General features: G+C 67.5%; 1 protein-coding gene across 1 annotated transcript in view; it reads left to right on the forward strand.

Moving 5' to 3' along the window:
* The first annotated feature begins 4,273 nt into the window (after positions 1 to 4,273).
* PDE4A (phosphodiesterase 4A) overlaps positions 4,274 to 25,847 on the forward strand; it is a 104,098-nt gene continuing 82,524 nt past the window's right edge. The window contains exons 1-2 of the mRNA XM_089774804.1: positions 4,274 to 4,290; positions 19,784 to 19,905. Coding sequence (XP_089630930.1) covers positions 19,864 to 19,905 — 42 coding nt within the window. The 5' untranslated portion in view covers positions 4,274 to 4,290; positions 19,784 to 19,863. The remainder of the gene's footprint in view (positions 4,291 to 19,783; positions 19,906 to 25,847) is intronic.

Raw genomic sequence — 25,847 nt, forward strand, 5'->3', positions numbered from 1 at the left:
CTTAGAGGCAGCCAGTGTCCAAGAGGGGCGCCGGCTGCCAGACCCCAAACCCAGTCGCCAGGGCCCTGCCGCTGGAGAGCGAGGCCAAGCGCCGATTCGGCAGGCACCGAGTGACCCCGCCCCACCAGCGTGTCCCTGGCCCGGGTCCTCGCTCGGCAGGCGGCAAGAGGCTTGTGAGGAGCCCTGTGGCCGAGCTCTCCTGCTGCTGGCCCGGGGGTGGGGCGCTGCCAAGGGGCCTGGCAGGCCGTGGGCTGGGCCCGCCTCTCGCAGCGGGTGTGACTCCGGAGCGACTCTGGGAGAGAGCAGGGCAGAACCAGGCTCCCACTTGCCTGTGGCGGCAGGGCCCTGCTGCTGCTCGGCACTTGGCACGGGCCCCTTCTCACAAGGCTCCTTGCACCCTTGGAAAGGGGCCAGAAATGGCCCTCGCTCCCCAGCCTGGGGGGAGCTGCCTTCGGGCCCCGCGATGGATCGGGGCGCTGCTGAAACACGGGGGCCACAGGGCAGCCGGGGAGGGGAGCAGGCCCTGCGCTAAGGCAGAGTTCAAGCAGCGAGTCCCCGCTGCAGGTGGGGAGGGGAGTTGAGTTGTGGGAGCCCCCCCGTGTCCGCCAGGAGAATCCGGGAGGCAGCTCACTGCAGCCAGCCTGCAGGGCCTCGCACCGCACTCAGAAACCACTCGCTCCCCTCGGACGATTTGCATAATCTAATTGCCTGGTGGCTCATTAAGCATCACTCTGCAATGAGTTCCCTGCTGTGCAGCCCCCGATTTCAATCCCTGAGCTAAAAGGGAGAGTGGAGCCGGCCGCAAGAGCGTGTCCCAGCCATGCAAGGCATGTCCCGGCCGTGCGAGGCGTGTCCCGGCTGCAGGAGCATGTCCCGGTGGTGCGAGGCGTGTCCCGGCCGTGCGAGGCGTGTCCCGGCCGCAGGAGCATGTCCCGGTGGTGCGAGGCGTGTCCCGGCCGTGCGAGGCGTGTCCCGGCCGCAGGAGCATGTCCCGGTGGTGCGAGGCGTGTCCCGGCCGTGCGAGGCGTGTCCCGACCGCAGGAGCATGTCCCGGCCGTGCAAGGCGTGTCCCGGCAATGTGAGGTGTGTCTCGGCCACAGGAGCGTGTCCCGGCCGTGCAGGGTGTGTCCTGGCCACAGGAGCGTGTCCCAGCCGTGCAGGGTGTGTCCTAGCCACTGGAGCATGTCCCGGCTGTGTGAGGCATGTCCCGGCTGTGCAGAGCGTGTGCTGGCCGTGCAAGGCGTGTCCCGGCAATGTGAGGTGTGTCCCGGCCACAGGAGCGTGTCCCGGCCGTGCAGGGTGTGTCCTGGCCACAGGAGCGTGTCCCGGCCGTGCAGGGTGTGTCCTAGCCACTGGAGCGTGTCCCGGCCGTGTGAGGCATGTCCCGGCTGTGCAGAGCATGTGCTGGCCGTGCGGGGCGTGTCCCAGCCATGCCAGGGCATGCCAGAGAGAAGGGAGCGCGGGGACACATTTCGGTTTGAAACCTGGGCAAGTGGCGGGTGTGACGGCGCGTCAGGGAGCCCCCCCCCCCCGCCCGCAGCCAGACGTGACTCCGCCGGCCAGTCGAGCAGGGTTATTGGTTCTCAGAGACACGACGTAGCGGGGGCTGGGCGCTGACACGGGAGCCAGGGCAGAGCCTGAGTCCTCTGGGGGGGGCTTCACCCCCTTCCTTGTCTCAAACCGTCCCCCCTTCCGCCCGCCCAGCGACTGACCCAGCCCCAGCCAGGTGGCCGTCCTGCCTCCCTTCCTCCCTCTGCCGTGTCTGCTCAGGCTGGGAGCAGGTGTCGGGCCAGTCCGGGGGGTGAGAGCGCTCTGGGTCCCAGGCAGACGCCCCCCGCGACGTCACAGCTGGTCTCCCCCAAGCCCAATGGGCGTCCCTAACTTCTCCCCTTCTCAGCGAGAGCCTCCCAGACCTTCCCCACGTGGGGAGGTTTTGCTATTCCCAGCCACCGGCCTTTTTCAGCAGCAACACGGGAAGGGGTGAAAAACCACGAGAAGAAAAGCGATTGTCACTTGTACCAACGGAAAACCCCGTCCGGCCTCTCGGGGCTGGTGGGTTTGGGATGGAAAATGCCCTCGGGGTGCTTGAGACAAATCGAGGAACCGGCTTTGGGGCTGGGGTAACCCAGGCAAGTGTCCCTCCCACTCACTCCTGGCCCTCTCCCGTTCTCGCCGGGGAATGACGTTATTACTTGGGAGCACGGGGCCTGCTGGAATGGGTCAGCCCAGGGTCGGTACCAGAGCTTCGAGGGGGACGTACAGACCAGGCCCTTGTAAAGATCCCCCCATCTCCTTGGTGATGTCGGCCAGAAGGGTAGGGTCCCCAGAGCCTGGGGTTACATAGCCACCGAGGGCTCTGTCCTCCAAGAACTTCTCTAGCCCCTTCTCTCGCCTAGTTATGCTTTTGGGCGCTGCACATCCCCCAGCAATGAGTTCCACAGGCTAATCGTGCATTGTGGGGAAAAGGGTTTCCTCTCGTCTGTAGTGAACCTGAGGCTTCTGTAACCCGCTGGCCCCCTGGACTCGGTATTATGGGAAAATGGCGTCTTCTTTACCCTGTCGTCGCACCATTCGCGGTTTTATAGCCCTCTCTCACACATCCCGTATCCTGGTAGTGGGGCGGCAGGGCTGCGCGGGGCCAGGTGTTTTCCACGCCGGTCTTACGAGGGACATGGGCAAAGCAGAGGAAGGTTTTGAGTCCTCTGTTTTCAGATGGGGAAACTGAGGCAGGCGTGACTCCATGTAGAGGAATTCTTTTGTGGTGGGAAGTTAAACCAGTGGCCTTCGCCCTGGGGGGCTCTGGACATCTCAGAGCCCCTTCCTTTGGGGAAGGCAGGGCAGGGGGCAGTAGATCCCTCACCCCCATCTCTCCCTTGTACAGCGGGTGATGTGTCTGGGTGAGGCAGGGCCCCAACAGCGACTCTCAGACCCAGCGCCTGGCCTGGTTAGCGACCCGGGGGGCCATGGGGAAACCACGGCCCCGCTCTCCTGCGGTGGGGCTGGCCTGCTCGGCAAAGTGCTGGGGGAGAGAGCCGAGGAGAGTGAGGGCCTAGCCCCGGTACCATGGTTGGCGAGGGCATGTGCAGCCCAGAGGCCGTGGGGATGGGCAGCCAGTGTAATACCACCCCCACCATTGCTGCATGGGCACCAGCTGAACCCAGATGCAGAGGGGAGCTGAGTGAGCCCCCCCCCCCGCAGCTGCAGAATGGGAGAGTTAGGGGGTCAGATGCCTGGGCCCCTTGTATCACCTGTCCCGGCCCTCCTGGTGCAGCCTTGGGGGCAGGTGGACTGGCTGGAGGATATTCCTTGGCAAGGGGGCAGCCTGGGGGACCCTTGACGATGGGGAGCCTGGGCAGGGATACCCTAGGCTGGGGGGGGACATCTTGGGAGGGAAGCCTGGGGGACCTTTGGCAGAGGGAGGGAGGAGCCTGGGCGGGGGATACCCTTGGCGGGGCGGGGGGGGGGGGGGGAGGGCTGGGGGACCTTAGGCGGGGGGGGGATACCCTTGGCGGGGGCGGAGCCTCGGGGATACCCTTGGCGCGAGGGGGGGAGGCGGGGCTGGGCTGGGGGATACCCTTGGCGGGGGGGAACCTGGGGGGATACCCTTGGCGGGGGCGGAGCCTGGGGGATACCCTTGGCGGGGGGGGGGACCCTTGGGGGGGGGGGCGGGGGGAGGGGGGGGGGAATCCTGGGGGGATACCCTTGGCGGGGGGGGACCCTTGGCGGGGAGGGGGGAGGCTGGGCAGGGATACCCTTGGTGGGGGGGGGAACCTGGGGGGATACCCTTGGCGGGGGCGGAGCCTCGGGGATACCCTTGGCGCGGGGGACCCTTGGCGGGGAGGGGGGGAGGCTGGGCGGGGATACCCTTGGTGGGGGGAACCTGGGGGGATACCCTTGGCGGGGGCGGAGCCTCGGGGATACCCTTGGCGGGGGGGACCCTTGGCGGGGAGGGGGGGAGGCTGGGCGGGGATACCCTTGGTGGGGGGGGGGAACCTGGGGGGATACCCTTGGCGGGGGCGGAGCCTCGGGGATACCCTTGGCGGGGGGGACCCTTGGCGGGGCTCACCCTCTCCGCGCCCAGCCGCTTGCTGGCTCCCGCCGCCGCCCGCGCTCGCTGCGCTGCTCCCGCGCCGGAATCTGCGCGCCCGTCTCCATCCCTGCGCCGCGCGGGGGGGGAGGGACCGGCCCGGCCGCTGCCCAGCGCCTCCCGCAGCACCACGGGCGGGGGCCGCTCCGCCGGCCTGGGGCGCAGCCGCGGAGCCGGGAGCCGCGCTCAGCCGGGCCAGCGAGGTAAGCGCAGCCCCCGCCCCGGGACCCGCCCGCTGCCGCAGCCCCGCCGAGCCGGGCCACATGGGGCGGGGGGGGGCCGGAGCCCGGGGGTGAGCTGCGCCCCATAGAGACAGCGCGCGCGCGCGTGTGTGTGTGTGTGTGTGTGTGTGTGTGTGTGTGATGTGCCCTGTAGGGACAGTGTGTGTGTGTGTGTGTGTGTGTGTGTGTGTGTGTGATGTGCCCTGTAGGGACAGTGTGTGTGTGTGTGTGTGTGTGTGTGATGTGCCCTGTAGGGACAGCGTGTGTGTGTGTGTGTGTGTGTGTGATGTGCCCTGTAGGGACAGTGTGTGTGTGTGTGTGTGTGTGTGTGTGTGTGTGTGTGTGTGATGTGCCCTGTAGGGACAGTGTGTGTGTGTGTGTGTGTGTGTGTGTGTGTGTGTGTGTGTGATGTGCCCTGTAGGGACAGTGTGTGTGTGTGTGTGTGTGTGTGTGTGTGTGTGTGATGTGCCCTGTAGGGACAGTGTGTGTGTGTGTGTGTGTGTGTGTGTGATTTGCCCTGTAGGGACAGTGTGTGTGTGTGTGTGTGATGTGCCCTGTAGGGACAGCGTGTGTGTGTGTGTGTGTGTGTGTGTGTGTGTGTGTGTGTGTGTGTGATTTGCCCTGTAGGGACAGTGTGTGTGTGTGTGTGTGTGTGTGTGTGTGTGTGTGATGTGCCCTGTAGGGACAGTGTGTGTGTGTGTGTGTGTGTGTGTGTGTGTGTGTGTGTGTGTGTGATGTGCCCTGTAGGGACAGCGTGTGTGTGTGTGTGTGTGTGTGTGTGTGTGTGTGTGTGTGTGTGTGATGTGCCCTGTAGGGACAGCGTGTGTGTGTGTGTGTGTGTGTGTGTGTGTGTGTGTGTGATGTGCCCTGTAGGGACAGCGTGTGTGTGTGTGTGTGTGTGTGTGTGTGTGATTTGCCCTGTAGGGACAGTGTGTGTGTGTGTGTGTGTGTGTGTGTGTGTGATGTGCCCTGTAGGGACAGTGTGTGTGTGTGTGTGTGAGATGTGCCCTGTAGGGACAGCGTGTGTGTGTGTGTGTGTGATGTGCCCCCATAGGGACAGCGTGTGTGTGTGTGTGTGTGTGATGCGCCCCCATAGGGACTCTGTGTGTGTGTGAGAGAGAGAGAGAGAGCAATGTGCCCCGTAAGGACTGTGTGTGTGTGTGTGTGTGTGTGTGTGTGTGTGAGATGAGCCCCATAGGGACTCTGTGTGTGTGTGTGAGATGAGCCCCATAGGGACTGTGTGTGTGTGTGTGTGTGTGTTTGTGTGTGTGTGTGTGAGATGTGCCCTGTAGGGACAGTGTGTGTGTGTGTGTGTGTGACATCCATAGACACAGTCAATATGTGTGTATGACATAGGAACAGTCAGCATGTGTGTCTGACTGTGTGTGTGATGTCTATAGGGACAGTCAGCTGGTGTGTGAGACAGAGAAATCTCTGGGGATAGTTAACTCTGTGTGTGTGTGTGTGTGTGTGTGTGTGTGTGTGTGTGTGTGTGTGTGAAATCCATAGTGACAGTTGGCTGGCGGGGGTTGCGATCCGTAGGCACGGTCGGTTGGGGGGGTTTGATATCTGTAGGCACGGTCAGCTGGGGGGGTTGAGATCCATAGGCACAGTCGGCTAGGGGGGGTTGCGATCCGTAGGCACAGTCGGCTGGGGGAGTTGCGATCCATAGGCACAGTCGGCTGGGGGGGTTGAGATCCATAGGCACAGTCGGCTAGGGGGGGTTGCGATCCGTAGGCACAGTCGGCTGGGGGAGTTGCGATCCATAGGCACAGTCGGCTGGGGGGGTTGCGATCCGTAGGCACAGTCGGCTGGGGGAGTTGCGATCCATAGGCACAGTCGGCTGGGGGGGTTGCGATCCGTAGGCACAGTCGGCTGGGGGAGTTGCGATCCATAGGCACAGTCGGCTGGGGGGGTTGCGATCCGTAGGCACAGTCGGCTAGGGGGGGTTGCGATCCGTAGGCACAGTCGGCTGGGGGAGTTGCGATCCATAGGCACAGTCGGCTGGAAGAGGCACAGCCTGTTGCTCCGTGCGCCAATGCTTTCCTGCGCACGGGGGTCAGCACAGGGCTCTGCTTTGGGATCTGCAGCATGGCCCCCCCTTCAGGGCCGGGTGTGCGCGTTGGGCATCTCTCCTGTGACTGATGTTGCTGCGCCGGGGTCCAGCTCCATGTCTCCGGGCGGGGGGCCCACCCCTGGTGTGCTGGGAGTTGGGTTTGTTTGTTTACTTGGCATTCAGGGTGGATCCCCCCACTGGGTAACGCTGCCAAGCCTGGCTGGCTGGATCAGTCCCTCAGGCATCCCCTTGGATCAGGGCTGCTCTGCTCCCACCGGCTCGGCAGCCCGGTGTGGGGAGGGGGACGTTGCGGCGGTGCTGGAAAAGCCCAAGTTTTCCTCCTTCAGCAGCTCCGTGGCTGGAGTCTCCCCTGCACGGCAGGGCCCTGGCTCGTGTGCAAGCCGGCTGCGCGCCGCATAGCAAGCGGGAACACCTCCGCCCGCGCCGGAGACGCAGGAGCCCGGGTCTCATGACACCGGTGCAAAGCCAGAGTCATTCTCCCCCAGCAGCCGGAGAGGCTCCAGCGTCGCTGAGGCCAGAATCCGGCCCGGGGCGCCAGCAGTGCAGAGCACACGCAGCAAAGCCCCGCACGGCGCCGGTTTGGCCCGTTCCCTCCCTCCCGGCGCCAGGGGATGCTGGGCTGAGTTGCCCGGGGGTCTCCGGGAGCCAGGGCTAAATTCCCAGCATGCCACTTTCTCATCTCAAAATGCTGCCCAGGAACCGTCACTTTCACAATCCCACAGACCCGCGTGGGACTTTCCCACCTCCAGCGGCCAGAGCTCCCGGAGCTGGGCTGGTCTCTCCCGCACAGTGGCGCTGGGACTGGTTTTGGGGGGGTGCTGGGCTGAGCCCACCCAGGCCGGGGTCACGAGGGCCCCCCCCGTCCGACCGGACAGGCCAGACTCCGCTGCCATTCCTGGCCTCTGGTCCGGGAGAGCTGGTGCCCCAGCCTGGCCGGAGGCAGCAGGGCCTGGAGCAGCCGCTCAGTGGCCCTGCAGTGGGGAGGGGCCGGCTGCACGTTCCTAGGGAGGCCTGGGGGGTCCCCGAAGCCGTGATTTTTGTGGGGCTGCTGCCCACAGGCAGGCCCGTGGGCTCTGGCTGCCCCGCTGCCTCTGCTGCCCGCTGGGACAGGCTTTGGTTCTCCAAAAATAGGGCTGGACTGAGCGATGGGAAACCCCGTGGCCCCGGGAGGGCGGGGGCACCCGGACCGACAGGAGCGTGGGCCTGTTCAGTAAGACGGGCGCATGCGCCTGTGGCCGCGCGGCGCCCACAGAGCTCCCCAAGGTGGGCAGAGGGCGGGAGTCGGGATGGCCGGGCCCGAAGGCCAGCCAGGCCCTGCAGCGTTTGGCTCTGCTGCTTGGCAAGACCCGGTGAGTCCTGGTGCGTCCGGCTCCCCGTGCGGCCCCGCACGCCTGCTCCCGGGCCTGGCGGCTGCACCCAAGGGGCCCCCGCAGGGGGGTTCCGAACCTCACCGCTGGCCTCCGGGGTGGGGCAGTTCTGGCCTGTGCCCACGTGCAGGGGGCTTCACCGTGCAGGGCCGTGGGGCATTGTGGGACAGCAGCTGGGGGACTCCCGGGTGACACTCGCACTGGCCGTTAAGCCCTGCAATGGCCCTGTCGGCCGCGGAGCTGCCAGGCCTGCCTTTCGCACGTTCCCCAGGCTGCCCGGCCCGGCCTCTGCCCCCGTCGGCTCAGCATCCGGCACCAGTTTGGCAGAAAATGGCTGTGCCACCCCTGGCCGTGTGTCCCGTGTCACATCGCCTCCTACTGCTGGCCTGCCACAGGAGAAGTGCCCACCACGGCTGCCAGCCCATGTCTGCTGCAGGATAACAGCCCACTACTACTGCCAGCCCCTGGCCGCGGCAGGATAACAGCCCGCTACTACTGCCAGCCCTTGGCCGCGGCAGGATAACAGCCCGCTATTACTGCCAGCCCCTGGCCGCGGCAGGATAACAGCCCGCTACTACTGCCAGCCCCTGGCCGCGGAAGGATAACAGCCCGCTACTACTGCCAGCCCCTGGCCACGGCAGGATAACAGCCCTCTACTACTGCCAGCCCTTGGCCGCGGCACGATAACAGCCCGCTACTACTGCCAGCCCCTGGCCGCGGCAGGATAACAGCCCTCTACTACTGCCAGCCCCTGGCCGCGGCAGGATAACAGCCCGCTACTACTGCCAGCCCCTGGCCACGGCAGGATAACAGCCCTCTACTACTGCCAGCCCTTGGCCGCGGCAGGATACCAGCCCTCTACTACTGCCAGCCCCTGGCCGCGGCAGGATAACAGCCCGCTACTACTGCCAGCCCCTGGCCGCGGCAGGATAACAGCCCGCTACTACTGCCAGCCCCTGGCCGCGGAAGGATAACAGCCCGCTACTACTGCCAGCCCCTGGCCACGGCAGGATAACAGCCCTCTACTACTGCCAGCCCTTGGCCGCGGCACGATAACAGCCCGCTACTACTGCCAGCCCCTGGCCGCGGCAGGATAACAGCCCTCTACTACTGCCAGCCCCTGGCCACGGCAGGATAACAGCCCTCTACTACTGCCAGCCCTTGGCCGCGGCAGGATACCAGCCCTCTACTACTGCCAGCCCCTGGCCGCGGCAGGATAACAGCCCTCTACTACTGCCAGCCCCTGGCCGCGGCAGGATAACAGCCCGCTACTACTGCCAGCCCCTGGCCGCGGCAGGATAACAGCCCTCTACTACTGCCAGCCGCTGGCCGCGGCAGGATAACAGCCCTCTACTACTGCCAGCCCCTGGCCGCGGCAGGATAACAGCCCTCTACTACTGCCAGCCCCTGGCCGCGGCAGGATAACAGCCCTCTACTACTGCCAGCCCCTGGCCGCGGCAGGATAACAGCCCGCTACTACTGCCAGCCCCTGGCTGCGGCAGGATAACAGCCCGCTACTACTGCCAGCCCCTGGCTGCGGCAGGATAACAGCCCGCTACTACTGCCAGCCCCTGGCCACGGCAGGATAACAGCCCTCTACTACTGCCAGCCCCTGGCCGCGGCAGGATAACAGCCCGCTACTACTGCCAGCCCCTGGCCGCGGCAGGATAACAGCCCTCTACTACTGCCAGCCCCTGGCCGCGGCAGGATAACAGCCCGCTACTACTGCCAGCCCCTGGCTGCGGCAGGATAACAGCCCGCTACTACTGCCAGCCCCTGGCCGCGGCAGGATAACAGCCCGCTACTACTGCCAGCCCCTGGCCACGGCAGGATAACAGCCCTCTACTACTGCCAGCCCCTGGCCGCGGCAGGATAACAGCCCGCTACTACTGCCAGCCCCTGGCCGCGGCAGGATAACAGCCCTCTACTACTGCCAGCCCCTGGCCGCGGCAGGATAACAGCCCGCTACTACTGCCAGCCCCTGGCCACGGCAGGATAACAGCCCTCTACTACTGCCAGCCCTTGGCCGCGGCAGGATACCAGCCCTCTACTACTGCCAGCCCCTGGCCGCGGCAGGATAACAGCCCTCTACTACTGCCAGCCCCTGGCCGCGGCAGGATAACAGCCCGCTACTACTGCCAGCCGCTGGCCGCGGCAGGATAACAGCCCTCTACTACTGCCAGCCCCTGGCCGCGGCAGGATAACAGCCCTCTACTACTGCCAGCCCCTGGCCGCGGCAGGATAACAGCCCGCTACTACTGCCAGCCCCTGGCCGCGGCAGGATAACAGCCCTCTACTACTGCCAGCCCCTGGCCGCGGCAGGATAACAGCCCGCTACTACTGCCAGCCCCTGGCTGCGGCAGGATAACAGCCCGCTACTACTGCCAGCCCCTGGCTGCGGCAGGATAACAGCCCGCTACTACTGCCAGCCCTTGGCCGCGGCAGGATAACAGCCCTCTACTACTGCCAGCCCTTGGCCGCGGCAGGATAACAGCCCGCTACTACTGCCAGCCCCTGGCTGCGGCAGGATAACAGCCCGCTACTACTGCCAGCCCCTGGCCACGGCAGGATAACAGCCCTCTACTACTGCCAGCCCTTGGCCGCGGCAGGATAACAGCCCACTACTACTGCCAGCCCCTGGCCGCGGCAGGATAACAGCCCGCTACTACTGCCAGCCCTTGGCCGCGGCAGGATAACAGCCTTCTGCTGCTGCCTGCTGAGTTACTTCTTTGCTCCAAGGCTCTGTGCCTGGTGCAATGGATCCTGCATCCAAAGCCCGCGGCCCCCGGAGTGCTCGTTGGGAGCTCAGACCCCATCAGTGTTTCCTAGCTCCCCCTCCCCCCACAGCTTGGTCAGCCCCCCCAGGCCAGCCGCCCTTCGGCCGAGTGGTGCCCCACTGCCCCGCCCCCCGGAAGCGCAGTGTTGTTAACGAATGAATTATTCGCCGGCGTCTGCTGCCCGGTGAGGCCGTGCGGGACGGCCCTGGGGCCCCCTGCTCTGCGCTTGCTAATTGCAGCTGAGGCTGTGGTGCTGGAAGGTTTACGGCGCAGTAACGAGGGCGGGGGCGGGGTGCCGGGGTACATGGGGGATACTCGTCTCGGTGTGAGTGTCGGCAGCAGAGCGCGGGGCCCCGGAACAGGCCGCAAGGGCCCGGTGGGGACTCCGGACTCCTGGGTTCCCCTGGCTCTGGCTGAGCAGCTGTGACCCAGGGCCAGGGCCCCTTGGGCAGGGCCGGGGCCTCCAGGTGCTGCTGCCCAAGGGGGCACCCCCAAGTCCCCAGGAGTCCCTGGGGGAGGGGCGGGAGCAGGGACTCCTGGGCCTGGTTCAGACAGAGCTCAGATGTGCTGACGCCCGCTGGGGGTTCACAGGCAGGCACCTGCCCAGCGCAGGCATCCCCTGGAAGGAGCCAGGCGTGTCCGCTGCCGGGCGTGGCGCCTCCCCATGCCCCGAGACTTGCCTGGCCTCCTGCACCCCAACAGCCAAGAGTCCCCCAAAGTCCCAGCTCCATCCTTGGCAGCTGCCTGGTTAAATATACTCTGGTAGAGCCGCCGAGGCCCTGGCTGTGCCCATCAGACCAGGCACCGCCAGACCCCCCCGAGATCAGGGCCCATCGGGCGCCCCCAGACCCCCCGAGATCAGGGCCCATCGGGCGCCCCCAGACCCCGGCTGAGATCAGGGCCCGTTGGGCGCCCCCAGACCCCCCCAAGATCAGGGCCCAACAGACCGGGCACCGCCAGACCCCCCCGAGATCAGGGCCCATCGGGCGCCCCCAGACCCCGGCTGAGATCAGGGCCCGTCGCGCGCCCCCAGACCCCCCTGAGATCAGGGCCCGTCGGGCGCCCTCAGACCCCCCCGAGATCAGGGCCCGTCGCGCGCCCCCAGACCCCCCTGAGATCAGGGCCCGTCGGGCGCCCTCAGACCCCCCCGAGATCAGGGCCCGTCGCGCGCCCCCAGACCCCCCTGAGATCAGGGCCCGTCGGGCGCCCTCAGACCCCCCCGAGATCAGGGCCCGTCGGGCGCCCCCCAGACCCCCCGAGATCAGGGCCCGTCAGGCTGAGCTGACTGAGGCCGGGGCCCCTCTGGATAACCCTGCCCTGCCCAGCCCTTTGCCTGGGCTGAGCTGTGGCCTGGCCGTCGGGTGCCGGGGCGAGGCAGGGCGAGCGCGGGCCGAGGAGCAGGTGATGCGACGGCAGGGCCTTGCTGAGCCAGCCCAGGCGCCCAGCCCGAGGATGCGCCGAGGGCCCCGGGCACTGCCCAGGCCTGGGATCCGGAGCCGCCTCCTTCCCTCGCGCCGCAAGAAACCCGGCCCAGCCGGCCGTGGCAGTGGGACCCACGGCTCCTCCAGAGCCTCTTCCTGAGGTCCTGGCCGCCCTTCCCCCCTCCCCTTCCTATAGACGCACCCCCCATCCCTGCCCCACGGCCGCGGCACCTCGGCAGCCGCCTCCTGGCCCTGGCGAAAGCCGCTGGATGGAAGACGGGGGGAGGATTCTGGCCGGGGGGCTCTGGGACCGGGGGCCTATTTCCGCTCCTCCCTGGTCTCACGGGGGGAGGATTCTGGCCGGGGGGGGCTCTGGGACCGGGGGCCTATTTCCACTCCTCCCTGGTCTCACGGGGGGAGGATTCTGGCTGGGGGGGGCTCTGGGACCGGGGGCCTATTTCCGCTCCTCCCTGGTCTCACGGGGGGAGGATTCTGGTCGGGGGGGGCTCTGGGACCGGGGGCCTATTTCCACTCCTCCCTGGTCTCACGGGGGGAGGATTCTGGCTGGGGGGGGCTCTGGGACCGGGGGCCTATTTCCGCTCCTCCCTGGTCTCACGGGGGGAGGATTCTGGCCGGGGGGGGGCTCTGGGACCGGGGGCCTATTTCCGCTCCTCCCTGGTCTCATGGGGGGAGGATTCTGGCCGGGGGGGCTCTGGGACCGGGGGCCTATTTCCGCTTCTCCCTGGTCTCACGGGGGGAGGATTCTGGCCGGGGGGGGCTCTGGGACCGGGGGCCTATTTCCGCTTCTCCCTGGTCTCACGGGGGGAGGATTCTGGCCGGGGGGGCTCTGGGACCGGGGGCCTATTTCCACTCCTCCCTGGTCTCACGGGGGGAGGATTCTGGCCGGGGGGGCTCTGGGACTGGGGGCCTATTTCCGCTCCTCTCTGGTCTCACGGGGGGAGGATTCTGGCCGGGGGGGCTCTGGGACTGGGGGCCTATTTCCGCTCCTCTCTGGTCTCACGGGGGGAGGATTCTGGCCGGGGGGGCTCTGGGACCGGGGGCCTATTTCCGCTCCTCCCTGGTCTCACGGGGGGAGGATTCTGGCCGGGGGGCTCTGGGACCGGGGGCCTATTTCCGCTCCTCCCTGGTCTCACGGGGGGAGGATTCTGGTCGGGGGGGGGCTCTGGGACCGGGGGCCTATTTCCACTCCTCCCTGGTCTCACGGGGGGAGGATTCTGGCCGGGGGGGCTCTGGGACCGGGGGCCTATTTCCGCTCCTCTCTGGTCTCATGGGGGGAGGATTCTGGTCGGGGGGGCTCTGGGACCGGGGGCCTATTTCCGCTCCTCCCTGGTCTCACGGGGGGAGGATTCTGGCCGGGGGGGCTCTGGGACCGGGGGCCTATTTCCGCTCCTCTCTGGTCTCACGGGGGGAGGATTCTGGCCGGGGGGGCTCTGGGACCGGGGGCCTATTTCCACTCCTCCCTGGTCTCATGGGGGAGGATTCTGGCCGGGGGGGCTCTGGGACCGGGGGCCTATTTCCACTCCTCCCTGGTCTCACGGGGGGAGGATTCTGGCCGGGGGGGGGCTCTGGGACCGGGGGCCTATTTCCGCTCCTCCCTGGTCTCACGGGGGGAGGATTCTGGCCGGGGGGGGGGGGGCTCTGGGACCGGGGGCCTATTTCCGCTCCTCCCTGGTCTCACGGGGGGAGGATTCTGGCCGGGGGGGGGGGGGCTCTGGGACCGGGGGCCTATTTCCACTCCTCCCTGGTCTCACGGGGGGAGGATTCTGGCCGGGGGGGCTCTGGGACCGGGGGCCTATTTCCGCTCCTCCCTGGTCTCATGGGGGGAGGATTCTGGTCGGGGGGGCTCTGGGACCGGGGGCCTATTTCCGCTCCTCCCTGGTCTCACGGGGGGAGGATTCTGGCTGGGGGGGGGCTCTGGGACCGGGGGCCTATTTCCGCTCCTCCCTGGTCTCACGGGGGGAGGATTCTGGCCGGGGGGGCTCTGGGACCGGGGGCCTATTTCCGCTCCTCCCTGGTCTCACGGGGGGAGGATTCTGGCCGGGGGGGCTCTGGGACCGGGGGCCTATTTCCGCTTCTCCCTGGTCTCACGGGGGGAGGATTCTGGCCGGGGGGGCTCTGGGACCGGGGGCCTATTTCCGCTTCTCCCTGGTCTCACGGGGGGAGGATTCTGGCCGGGGGGGGCTCTGGGACCGGGGGCCTATTTCCGCTTCTCCCTGGTCTCACGGGGGGAGGATTCTGGCCGGGGGGGGGGCTCTGGGACCGGGGGCCTATTTCCACTCCTCCCTGGTCTCACGGGGGGAGGATTCTGGCCGGGGGGGCTCTGGGACCGGGGGCCTATTTCCGCTCCTCTCTGGTCTCACGGGGGGAGGATTCTGGCCGGGGGGGGGGGGCTCTGGGACCGGGGGCCTATTTCCGCTCCTCTCTGGTCTCACGGGGGGAGGATTCTGGCCGGGGGGGCTCTGGGACCGGGGGCCTATTTCCGCTTCTCCCTGGTCTCACGGGGGGAGGATTCTGGCCGGGGGGGGGGCTCTGGGACCGGGGGCCTATTTCCGCTCCTCTCTGGTCTCACGGGGGGAGGATTCTGGCCGGGGGGGCTCTGGGACCGGGGGCCTATTTCCGCTCCTCTCTGGTCTCACGGGGGGAGGATTCTGGCCGGGGGGGCTCTGGGACTGGGGGCCTATTTCCGCTTCTCCCTGGTCTCACGGGGGGAGGATTCTGGCCGGGGGGGGGCTCTGGGACCGGGGGCCTATTTCCGCTCCTCCCTGGTCTCACGGGGGGAGGATTCTGGCCGGGGGGGCTCTGGGACCGGGGGCCTATTTCCGCTCCTCCCTGGTCTCACGGGGGGAGGATTCTGGCCGGGGGGGCTCTGGGACCGGGGGCCTATTTCCGCTCCTCTCTGGTCTCACGGGGGGAGGATTCTGGCCGGGGGGGCTCTGGGACTGGGGGCCTATTTCCGCTTCTCCCTGGTCTCACGGGGGGAGGATTCTGGCCGGGGGGGGGCTCTGGGACCGGGGGCCTATTTCCACTCCTCCCTGGTCTCACGGGGGGAGGATTCTGGCCGGGGGGGCTCTGGGACCGGGGGCCTATTTCCGCTCCTCCCTGGTGTCACGGGGGGAGGATTCTGGCCGGGGGGGCTCTGGGACCGGGGGCCTATTTCCGCTCCTCCCTGGTCTCACGGGGGGAGGATTCTGGCCGGGGGGGCTCTGGGACCGGGGGCCTATTTCCACTCCTCCCTGGTCTCACGGGGGGAGGATTCTGGCCGGGGGGCTCTGGGACCGGGGGCCTATTTCCGCTCCTCCCTGGTCTCACGGGGGGAGGATTCTGGCCGGGGGGGCTCTGGGACCGGGGGCCTATTTCCACTCCTCTCTGGTCTCACGGGGGGAGGATTCTGGCCGGGGGGGGGCTCTGGGACCGGGGGCCTATTTCCGCTCCTCCCTGGTCTCACGGGGGGAGGATTCTGGCCGGGGGGGGGGGGCTCTGGGACCGGGGGCCTATTTCCACTCCTCCCTGGTCTCACGGGGGGAGGATTCTGGCCGGGGGGGCTCTGGGACCGGGGGCCTATTTCCGCTCCTCCCTGGTCTCACGGGGGGAGGATTCTGGCCGGGGGGGGGGGGGGCTCTGGGACCGGGGGCCTATTTCCGCTCCTCCCTGGTCTCATGGGGGGAGGATTCTGGTCGGGGGGGCTCTGGGACCGGGGGCCTATTTCCGCTCCTCCCTGGTCTCACGGGGGGAGGATTCTGGCTGGGGGGGGGGGGGGGCTCTGGGACCGGGGGCCTATTTCCGCTCCTCCCTGGTCTCACGGGGGGAGGATTCTGGCCGGGGGGGGGCTCTGGGACCGGGGGCCTATTTCCGCTTCTCCCTGGTCTCATGGGGGAGGATTCTGGCCGGGGGGGCTCTGGGACCGGGGGCCTATTTCCGCTCCTCCCTGGTCTCACGGGGGGAGGATTCTGGCCGGGGGGGGGCTCTGGGACCGGGGGCCTATTTCCGCTCCTCCCTGGTCTCACGGGGGGAGGATTCTGGCCGGGGGGGGCTCTGGGACTGGGGGCCTATTTCCGCTCCTCCCTGGTCTCACGGGGGGAGGATTCTGGCCGGGGGGGGGGGGGGCTCTGGGACCGGGGGCCTATTTCCGCTCCTCCCTGGTCTCACGGGGGGAGGATTCTGGCCGGGGGGGCTCTGGGACTGGGGCCTATTTCCGCTCCTCCCTGGTCTCACGGGGGGAGGATTCTGGCCGGGGGGGGGGGGGGCTCTGGGACCGGGGGCCTATTTCCGCTCCTCTCTGGTCTCACGGGGGGAGGATTCTGGCCGGGGGGGGGCTCTGGGACCGGGGGCCTATTTCCACTCCTCTCTGGTCTCACGGGGGGAGGATTCTGGCCGGGGGGGGGCTCTGGGACCGGGGGCCTATTTCCACTCCTCCCTGGTCTCACGGGGGGAGGATTCTGGCCGGGGGGGGGGGGGGGCTCTGGGACCGGGGGCCTATTTCCGCTCCTCTCTGGTCTCACGGGGGGAGGATTCTGGCCGGGGGGGGGGGGGGCTCTGGGACCGGGGGCCTATTTCCGCTCCTCTCTGGTCTCACGGGGGGAGGATTCTGGCCGGGGGGGGGCTCTGGGACCGGGGGCCTATTTCCGCTCCTCCCTGGTCTCACGGGGGGAGGATTCTGGCCGGGGGGGGGCTCTGGGACCGGGGGCCTATTTCCGCTCCTCTCTGGTCTCACGGGGGGAGGATTCTGGCCGGGGGGGGGGCTCTGGGACCGGGGGCCTATTTCCGCTCCTCCCTGGTCTCATGGGGGAGGATTCTGGCCGGGGGGGGCTCTGGGACCGGGGGCCTATTTCCGCTCCTTCCTGGTCTCACGGGGGGAGGATTCTGGCCGGGGGGGGGGGGGGGCTCTGGGACCGGGGGCCTATTTCCGCTCCTCTCTGGTCTCACGGGCGGAGGATTCTGGCCGGGGGGGGGGGGCTCTGGGACCGGGGGCCTATTTCCGCTCTTCCCTGGTCTCACGGGGGGAGGATTCTGGTCGGGGGGGCTCTGGGACTGGGGGCCTATTTCCGCTCCTCCCTGGTCTCACGGGGGGAGGATTCTGGCCGGGGGGGCTCTGGGACCGGGGGCCTATTTCCGCTCCTCCCTGGTCTCACGGGGGGAGGATTCTGGCCGGGGGGGGGCTCTGGGACCGGGGGCCTATTTCCGCTCCTCCCTGGTCTCACGGGGGGAGGATTCTGGCCGGGGGGCTCTGGGACCGGGAGCCTATTTCCACTCCTCCCTGGTCTCACGGGGGGAGGATTCTGGCCGGGGGGGGGCTCTGGGACCGGGGGCCTATTTCCGCTCCTCCCTGGTCTCACGGGGGGAGGATTCTGGTCGGGGGGGGCTCTGGGACCGGGGGCCTATTTCCGCTCCTCCCTGGTCTCACGGGGGGAGGATTCTGGCCGGGGGGGGGCTCTGGGACCGGGGGCCTATTTCCACTCCTCTCTGGTCTCACGGGGGGAGGATTCTGGTCGGGGGGGGCTCTGGGACCGGGGGCCTATTTCCGCTCCTCCCTGGTCTCACGGGGGGAGGATTCTGGCCGGGGGGGGGGGGCTCTGGGACCGGGGGCCTATTTCCGCTCCTCCCTGGTCTCATGGGGGAGGATTCTGGCCGGGGGGGGGGGGCTCTGGGACCGGGGGCCTATTTCCACTCCTCCCTGGTCTCACGGGGGGAGGATTCTGGCCGGGGGGGCTCTGGGACCGGGGGCCTATTTCCACTCCTCCCTGGTCTCACGGGGGGAGGATTCTGGCCGGGGGGGGCTCTGGGACCGGGGGCCTATTTCCGCTCCTCTCTGGTCTCACGGAGCCGGCGGATCCCTCTGGGCGGCGTCTCCATGGGGCCTTGGAGCAGCAGCGGGGCCCGGGGGTCTCTGCTCGGTGTCCCCACCCGGCTCCCCCCGACCCTTAGTTGTCCAAGTGCTCGGCTGAGCCCCAGGTCCAGTCGTGCCCCCCGCAAGGCTGGGGGAGGGGCCCGCCCACCCCTGGGGTTCAAGCAGTGCCACGGTGGGCCGTGGGGGGGTCTGCTCTAGAACCCAGTGGGGCAGGGGGGCCTGCTGGTGGCTGGGCTTGGGCAGCGGGTGACCCCACTGGCGGCTGAGTGAGGAGGCCGGGGGCTCCCCAACTGTCGACAGGCGCCTCCCCGGGAGAGACAGGGAGGAAGGTGTAGACCAGCCCCTGGCTGGGGGGCAGGGCTGGAAGGGAGGCAGGGGAAAAGGGGGGGGACTGGGATTGCAGGGCCCAGCCACCCCCCATCTCAAGGGGGCTGAGGCCTCCTAGCCCCAGTTCCTGGATCCAGATTGCATCTGTGCTGGGCTGTGTCCTGGAGAGGCAATAAACTCCCTCTGTTCTGCCGGCTGGCGGGGTCTGTTCGTGCCGCTACGGGGGTGCAGGAGAGAGGGACCCCGACGCACCGCCACTCACGGATCCCCAGGAAATGCCTGGGCTGGGGACTCGTAGCCCTGGACTCCACATTGCCGGGGGCTCAGAGACCAGGGCTGCAAGAGGAAGCCAGGACTTGCAGGGGCTGCTGCAGCGAGCGTGTCAGTCCTCAGGGCTGCTGGGCGTGTGTAGGGCAGGTGTGCAAACGTGTGTGTGTGCAGGTAGCGTGCAAGCAGGGAGTCACGTCAATGGGGCAGGTGTGCAAACGTGTGTGTGTGCAGGTAGCGTGCGAGCAGGGAGTCACGTCAATGGGGCAGGTGTGCAAACGTGTGTGTGTGCAGGTAGCGTGCAAGCAGGGAGCCACGTCAATGGGGCAGGCGTGCAAACGTGTGTGTGTGCAGGTAGCGTGTGAGCAGGAAGTCACGTCAATGGGGCAGGCGTGCAAATGTGTGTGTGTGCAGGTAGTGTGCGAGCAGGGAGTCACGTCAATGGGGCAGGCGTGCAAATGTGTGTGTGTGCAGGTAGTGTGCGAGCAGGGAGTCACGTCAATGGGGCAGGCGTGCAAACGTGTGTGTGTGCAGGTAGCGTGTGAGCAGGGAGTCACGTCAATGGGGCAGGCGTGCAAATGTGTGTGTGTGCAGGTAGTGTGCGAGCAGGGAGTCACGTCAATGGGGCAGGCGTGCAAACATGTGTGTGTGCAGGTAGCGTGCAAGCAGGGAGTCATGTCAATGGGGCAGGCGTGCAAATGTGTGTGTGTGCAGGTAGTGTGTGAGCAGGGAGTCATGTCAATGGGGCAGGTGTGCAAACGTGTGTGTGTGTGCAGGTAGTGTGCGAGCAGGGAGTCATGTCAATGGGGCAGGCGTGCAAGTGTGTGTGTGTGCAGGTAGTGTGCGAGCAGGGAGCCACGTCAATGGGGCAGGCGTGCAAATGTGTGTGTGTGCAGGTAGTGTGTGAGCAGGGAGTCATATCAATGGGGCAGGCGTGCAAACGTGTGTGTGTGCAGGTAGCGTGCGAGCAGGGAGTCATGTCAATGGGGCAGGCGTGCAAGTGTGTGTGTGTGCAGGTAGTGTGCGAGCAGGGAGCCACGTCAATGGGGCAGGCGTGCAAACGTGAGTGTGTGCAGGCAGCGGGCAGGGTGTACTCGTGCAGCCGCACGGAGGGGTGCGCCTGACCTGCCGGCCGTTGCCCTGGAGCAGGGGCAGAGACTTGGGGTGGCTTAGAGCTGCCAGGCTGGGCTGTGATGAGAGCTCCCCCCCTCCCCCCGCTTGTCCAGGGCGTAGCCCTGCTCCCCTCCGAGGCCTCCCCGGGTCTGTTCCCAGCTCTGGGTGGAGCTGGAGGGGCTGGTCTCCAGGGGGCTGTGTTGCTGGGGGCCGCGGGGGAGAAGCCGGGTGTCACACCTGCTGCCCCGTCCCTCTTTCAGGCTCCAGGGGCCCAGCGCAGCCGTGCGGCTCCGGCTCGTGCCCCATGCCCGGGGGCTGAGAGCGGCTGAGGGCGCGGGACATGAAGAAGAGCCGAAGTGTGCTGGCTGTGACGGTGGACGAGGTGAGAGGGGTTCCGGGGCCCGGCCCGGCCTTGGCCTCCCTGCTGGGGGGCGCAGCCTGGCAGGGACCCGCCCTATGACTGGGGTGAGGCCCCGCGAGCTCCGGGGGGCACCGAATGGGGGAGCAGGTGGCTGCCGAGGCCGATCCGAGCCGGTGAGCGAGCAGCCCCTGCCAGGGCGTTGGGCACCTCCGTGGCTGCCCATGGGCAGGTCCCTAGGCTGGCGGGTGAGGCCGTCTATGGCACCCTGGCTGGGCGGGTCTCCCAGTGCCCCCGGAGCAGCAAGGGCTCCCAGGCATGACTCCCACCGAAACCGGCTGGGCCTGGGGTCTCTTATCCCCCCAGAAGGCAGCTCCGGGTCACTGAGCCGGGGGCCCCACGCAGCATCCTCCCTCCTGGACACCTCCGCTGAAGAGGGGGTTGCTGGTGCTCAGCTGTGAGCTTGCCCTGCTGCCAGGAAGCATGCACGGCCGGTCACCATCATGGGGAAGCGTGCACGGCCGGTCACCATCACGGGGAAGCGTGCACAGCCGGTCACCATCACCGGGAAGCGTACACGGCCGGTCACCATCACGGGGAAGCGTGCACGGCTGGTCACCATCACGGGGAAGCGTGCACGGCCGGTCACCATCACCGGGAAGCGTGCACGGCCGGTCACCATCACGGGGAAGCGTGCACGGCCGGTCACCATCACCGGGAAGCGTGCACGGCCGGTCACCATCACGGGGAAGCGTGCACGGCCGGTCACCATCACCGGGAAGCGTGCACAGCCGGTCACCATCATGGGGAAGTGTGCACGGCCGGTCACCATCACGGGGAAGTGTGCACGGCCGGTCACCATAACCGGGAAGCGTGCATGGCCGGTCACCATCACGGGGAAGTGTGCACGGCCGGTCACCATAACCAGGAAGCGTGCACGGCCGGTCACCATCACCGGGAAGCGTGCACGGCCGGTCACAGCCTTGCACACTAGCGCACACGTGTGGATTCCCTGGTTTCCTTTGCAGCGCTGGCCTTGGGATGGTGGGGGCGGGAAGGGGGGGCACAGCTCACAGATTCCTGGTGCCGGGCACCCTCTGCCACCCGGAGAGCAGGAAGAGCCAGGCTCTTGGGGCCTGCCGGTATGGGGGGGTTACTTGCAGCTGGGAACGGGGCTAAGGGAGACGTGGGGAGAGCGTCGGGGGCTGCATTCGCTGTGCGGGGTGTAGCTGGGTTCGGGGTACACTGGGGTATGTAGCTGGGTGCACTGGGGGTGTAGCTGGGTTCGGGGTACACTGGGGTATGTAGCTGGGTGCCCTGGGGGTATAGCTGGGTTTGGGGTGCACTGGGGGTGTAGCTGGGTTCAGAGTGCACGGGGTATGTAGCTGGGGGTATGTCTACACTACAAAGTTAATTCGAACTAATGGACGTTAGTTCGAATTAACTTTGACAGGCGCTACACTAGCGCTCCACTAATTCGAACTTAATTCGAACTAGCGGAGCGCTTAGTTCGAACTAGGAAAACCTCATTGTACAAGGACTAAGCCTAGTTCGAACTAGCTAGTTTAAATTAAGGGCTGTGTAGCCCCTTAATTCGACCTAGTGGGAGGCTAGCCCCCCCCAGCTTTCCCTGGTGGCCACTCTGGCCAACACCAGGGAAACTCTACTGCCCCCCTCCCAGCCCCGGACCCCTTAAAGGGCCACGGGCTGGCTACGGTGCCTGTGCCAGGTGCAAGCCTGCCAGCACCCAGCCAGCAGACCCTGCACCTGGCACGGATCGAGCCACCCACCCGATGCCCCCCAGCCCTCCCCCTCTTCCCGGGACCAGGCTGGCAGCTCCCGGGAGCTTGCCCGGGACCGCAAGAGGCGGGCACCCGCCTGGGCTAGTGCGGACATTGTGGACCTCTTCCACGATCTCCGCACTAGGCACAGGAAAGTGGCCGGCTAGGGCAGGAGAGCTGCCAGCCTGGCCACCCAGGAGCAGGTGTGCAAGAGAATCAAGGGGGTCCACTGAGACCCCCGACCCTGAGCCCTGAGCTTACAATGGCCGACCTGGGTCAGACCAAAGGTCCATCTAGCCCAGTAGCCTGTCTGCCAACAGCGACCAACCCTAGGGACCCTGGAGGGGATGGACCAAAGACAGTGACCAAGCCATTTGTCTCGTGCCATCCCTCTCCAGCCTTCCACAAACCTTGGCCAGGGACACCACTCCTACCCCCTGGCTAATAGCACTCCATGGACCCGACCTCCATCACTTTATCTCACTTCCCTTTAAACTGTTCCAGTTCTAGCCTTCACAGCCTCCTGCAGCAAGGAGTTCCACAGGTTGACTCTTTGCTTTGTGAAGAAGAACTTTCTGTTACTAGTTTGAAACCTGCTACCCATTCCTTCCCTTTGGTGTCCTTTAGTCCTTCTTTATGGGAACTAATGAAGAACTTTTCTGTATGCACCCTCTCCACCCCACTCATGCTTTTATAGACCTCTATCCTGTCCCCCCTCCGTCTCCTCTTTTCTAAGCTGAAAAGTCCCAGTCTCTTTAGCCTCTCTTCATATGGGACCTGTTCCCAACCCCTGGTCATTTTAGTTGCCCTCCCCTCTCCCAGCCTCTCTCTTCCCCTCTCCCATCTCCTTTTCCCAGTCTCCCCCAGTTTTGTTCAATAAAGACAGATTCCATTTTGGAAGACACGTTATCTTTATTTTGTACATCAAGAAGAGGGGCTAGGGAAGGGTAAGTGGAAGGAGGTGAGGGAGGAATGGGGTACGAGCTCCCGATGGGGAGGACTGGGCTGGCTCTGTGGGCTTCTGGGGGTGGAACCTCTCCTGCAGCCCCCCAATTGCCCCCTCTCCCCAGATGGCAGCCTGCGGCAAGTGCAGCCGGTCTGATGGCCGAGTGCTGTGATGTGCCCAGTGTGGGCACTCCGGGCAATCCAAGCCAGGACTGCTTTGCAAGCGGGGCACCCCTGAGAACTGTCTGTCCGGGGTGGGGGTTGGGCCCTCGGCTAGCCTGAGACAGCATCTCCACGCTCTAAGTCCTCCTCTGCTTCCGGCCATCTTTAAGCCTGGTTCAGGGTCCACTCAATGTGGACATGCTAGTTCGAATTAGCAAAACGCTAATTCGAACTAGTTTTTTAGTCGGGATCCGTTAGTTCGAATTAACGTTGTAGTGTAGACATACCCTGGGTGATCTGGGGGGTGTAGCTGGGTTCAGGGTGCACTGGGGGATGTAGCTGGGTGCACTGGGGGTGTAGCTGGGTTTGGGGTGTACGGGGGTGTAGCTGGGTGCACTGGGGGGTGTAGCTGGATTCGGGGTACACTGGGGGTGTAGCCGGGTGCACCGGGTGTGTAGCTGGGTTCGGGGTGCACTGGGGGGTGTAGCCGGGTGCACTGTGGGGTGTAGCTGCGTTCGGGGTGCACTGGGGGTGTAGCCGGGTGCACTGGGGGGTGTAGCTGGGTTCGGGGTGCACTGGGGGGTGTAGCCGGGTGCACTGCGGGGTGTAGCTGGGTTCGGGGTGCACTGGGGGGTGTAGCCGGGTGCACTGGGGGTGTAGCTGCGTTCGGGGTGCACTGGGGGTGTAGCCGGGTGCACTGGGGGTGTAGCTGGGTTCGGGGTGCACTGGGGGTGTAGCCGGGTGCACTGGGGGGTGTAGCTGGGTTTGGGGTGCACTGGGGGGTGTAGCTGCGTTCGGGGTGCACTGGGGGTGTAGCCGGGTGCACTGGGGGGTGTAGCTGGGTTCGGGGTGCACTGGGGGTGTAGCCGGGTGCACTGGGGGGTGTAGCTGGGTTCGGGGTGCACTGGGGGTGTAGCCGGGTGCACTGGGGGGTGTAGCTGGGTTCGGGGTGCACTGGGGACGGTCCAGGGCACTCGGCTGTGGGGGGTGGGGGGCAGGGACCATCGAGCTGCGGTTCCCCACGTGCCCACCAGAGGGCAGCGCTGCCCGTGCTCCAGGCTCCCAGCTGGTTAGTGGGTGAGAAACCCAAGTGTCCAACGGCCGAGGATAGAACCCAGGAGTCCTGCCCCCCCGCTCTAACCACTAGCCCCCACTGCCCACCCTGACCTGGGCTGGGAAGGGAGTGATGCGGGTGCCCCCCCATACAGGGCAGCTCCGGGGGAAGCTCAGCCCCCTCGTTCTCTGGCTCCGCTGCCTCCCCCCTCCGGGGCAGCACCCGGCTCTCCGCCTGCCCTGTCTCCATCATCCTGCAGGCTGGGGGAGGGGCAGTTGGGGCCTATGGCCATGGCCCCATCGCTACGGGCCAGCCAGCGCGGACCCCTGTGTCTGCCGCCTTCTGGCCACACCGCTTGGGAGACAGGCCCCTGCTGCACAGGGAGGCACTTGGGACCCCCCCCCGGCAGGGCCTGGCTCAGGGGCAGGGAACGCCCCAGGGGGCACAGCTCCCCCCCCCCAGCAGGGCCTGGCTGAGTATGGGGGCAGGGAACGCCCCGGGGGGCACAGCTCCCCCCCCCCGGCAGGGCCTGGCTGAGTATGGGGGCAGGGAACGCCCCAGGGGGCACAGCTCCCCCCCCCCCCGGCAGGGCCTGGCTCAGGGGCAGGGAACGCCCCAGGGGGCACAGCTCCCCCCCCCCCCAGCAGGGCCTGGCTGAGTATGGAGGCAGGGAACGCCCCGGGGGGCACAGCTCCCCCCCCGGCAGGGCCTGGCTCAGGGGCAGGGAACGCCCCAGGGGGCACAGCTCCCCCCCCCCAGCAGGGCCTGGCTGAGTATGGGGGCAGGGAACGCCCCAGGGGGCACAGCTCCCCCCCCCCCCGGCAGGGCCTGGCTGAGTATGGGGGCAGGGAACGCCCCGGGGGGCACAGCTCCCCCCCCGGCAGGGCCTGGCTGAGTATGGGGGCAGGGAACGCCCCGGGGGGCACAGCTCTCCCCCCCCCCGGCAGGGCCTGGCTGAGTATGGGGGCAGGGAACGCCCCAGGGGGCACAGCTCCACCCCCCCCGGCAGGGCCTGGCTCAGGGGCAGGGAACGCCCCAGGGGGCACAGCTCCCCCCCCCCCAGCAGGGCCTGGCTGAGTATGGGGGCAGGGAACGCCCCGGGGGGCACAGCTCCCCCCCCGGCAGGGCCTGGCTCAGGGGCAGGGAACGCCCCAGGGGGCACAGCTCCCCCCCCCCAGCAGGGCCTGGCTGAGTATGGGGGCAGGGAACGCCCCAGGGGGCACAGCTCCCCCCCCCCGGCAGGGCCTGGCTGAGTATGGGGGCAGGGAACGCCCCGGGGGGCACAGCTCCCCCCCCGGCAGGGCCTGGCTGAGTATGGGGGCAGGGAACGCCCCGGGGGGCACAGCTCTCCCCCCCCGGCAGGGCCTGGCTGAGTATGGGGGCAGGGAACGCCCCGGGGGGCACAGCTCTCCCCTCCCGGCAGGGCCTGGCTGAGTATGGGGGCAGGGAACGCCCTGGGGGGTACAGCTCCCCCCCCCCGGCAGGGCCTGGCTGAGTATGGGGGCAGGGAACGCCCTGGGGGGTACAGCTCCCCCCCCCCCGGCAGGGCCTGGCTGAGTATGGGGGCAGGGAATGCCCCAGGGGGCACAGCTCCCCCCCCCCCGGCAGGGCCTGGCTGAGTATGGGGGCAGGAAACGCCCCGGGAGGTATAGCTCCCCCCCCCGGCAGGGCCTGGCTGAGTATGGGGGCAGGAAACGCCCCGGGAGGTATAGCTCCCCCCCCCCGGCAGGGCCTGGCTGAGTATGGGGGCAGGAAACGCCCCGGGAGGTATAGCTCCCCCCCCCCGGCAGGGCCTGGCTGAGTATGGGGGCAGGAAACGCCCCGGGAGGTATAGCTCCCCCCCCCCGGCAGGGCCTGGCTGAGTATGGGGGCAGGGAACACCCCGGGGGGCACAGCTCCCCCCCCCCCGGCAGGGCCTGGCTGAGTATGGGGGCAGGGAACACCCCAGGGGACACAGCTCCCCCCCCCCCCCGGCAGGGCCTGGCTGAGTATGGGGGCAGGGAACACCCTTGGGGGGCACAGCG

The sequence above is a fragment of the Pelodiscus sinensis genome, chromosome 31, assembly GCF_052426305.1.
Source record: "Pelodiscus sinensis isolate ZL-2025 chromosome 31, ASM5242630v1, whole genome shotgun sequence".
Taxonomy (NCBI): Eukaryota; Metazoa; Chordata; order Testudines; family Trionychidae; genus Pelodiscus; species Pelodiscus sinensis.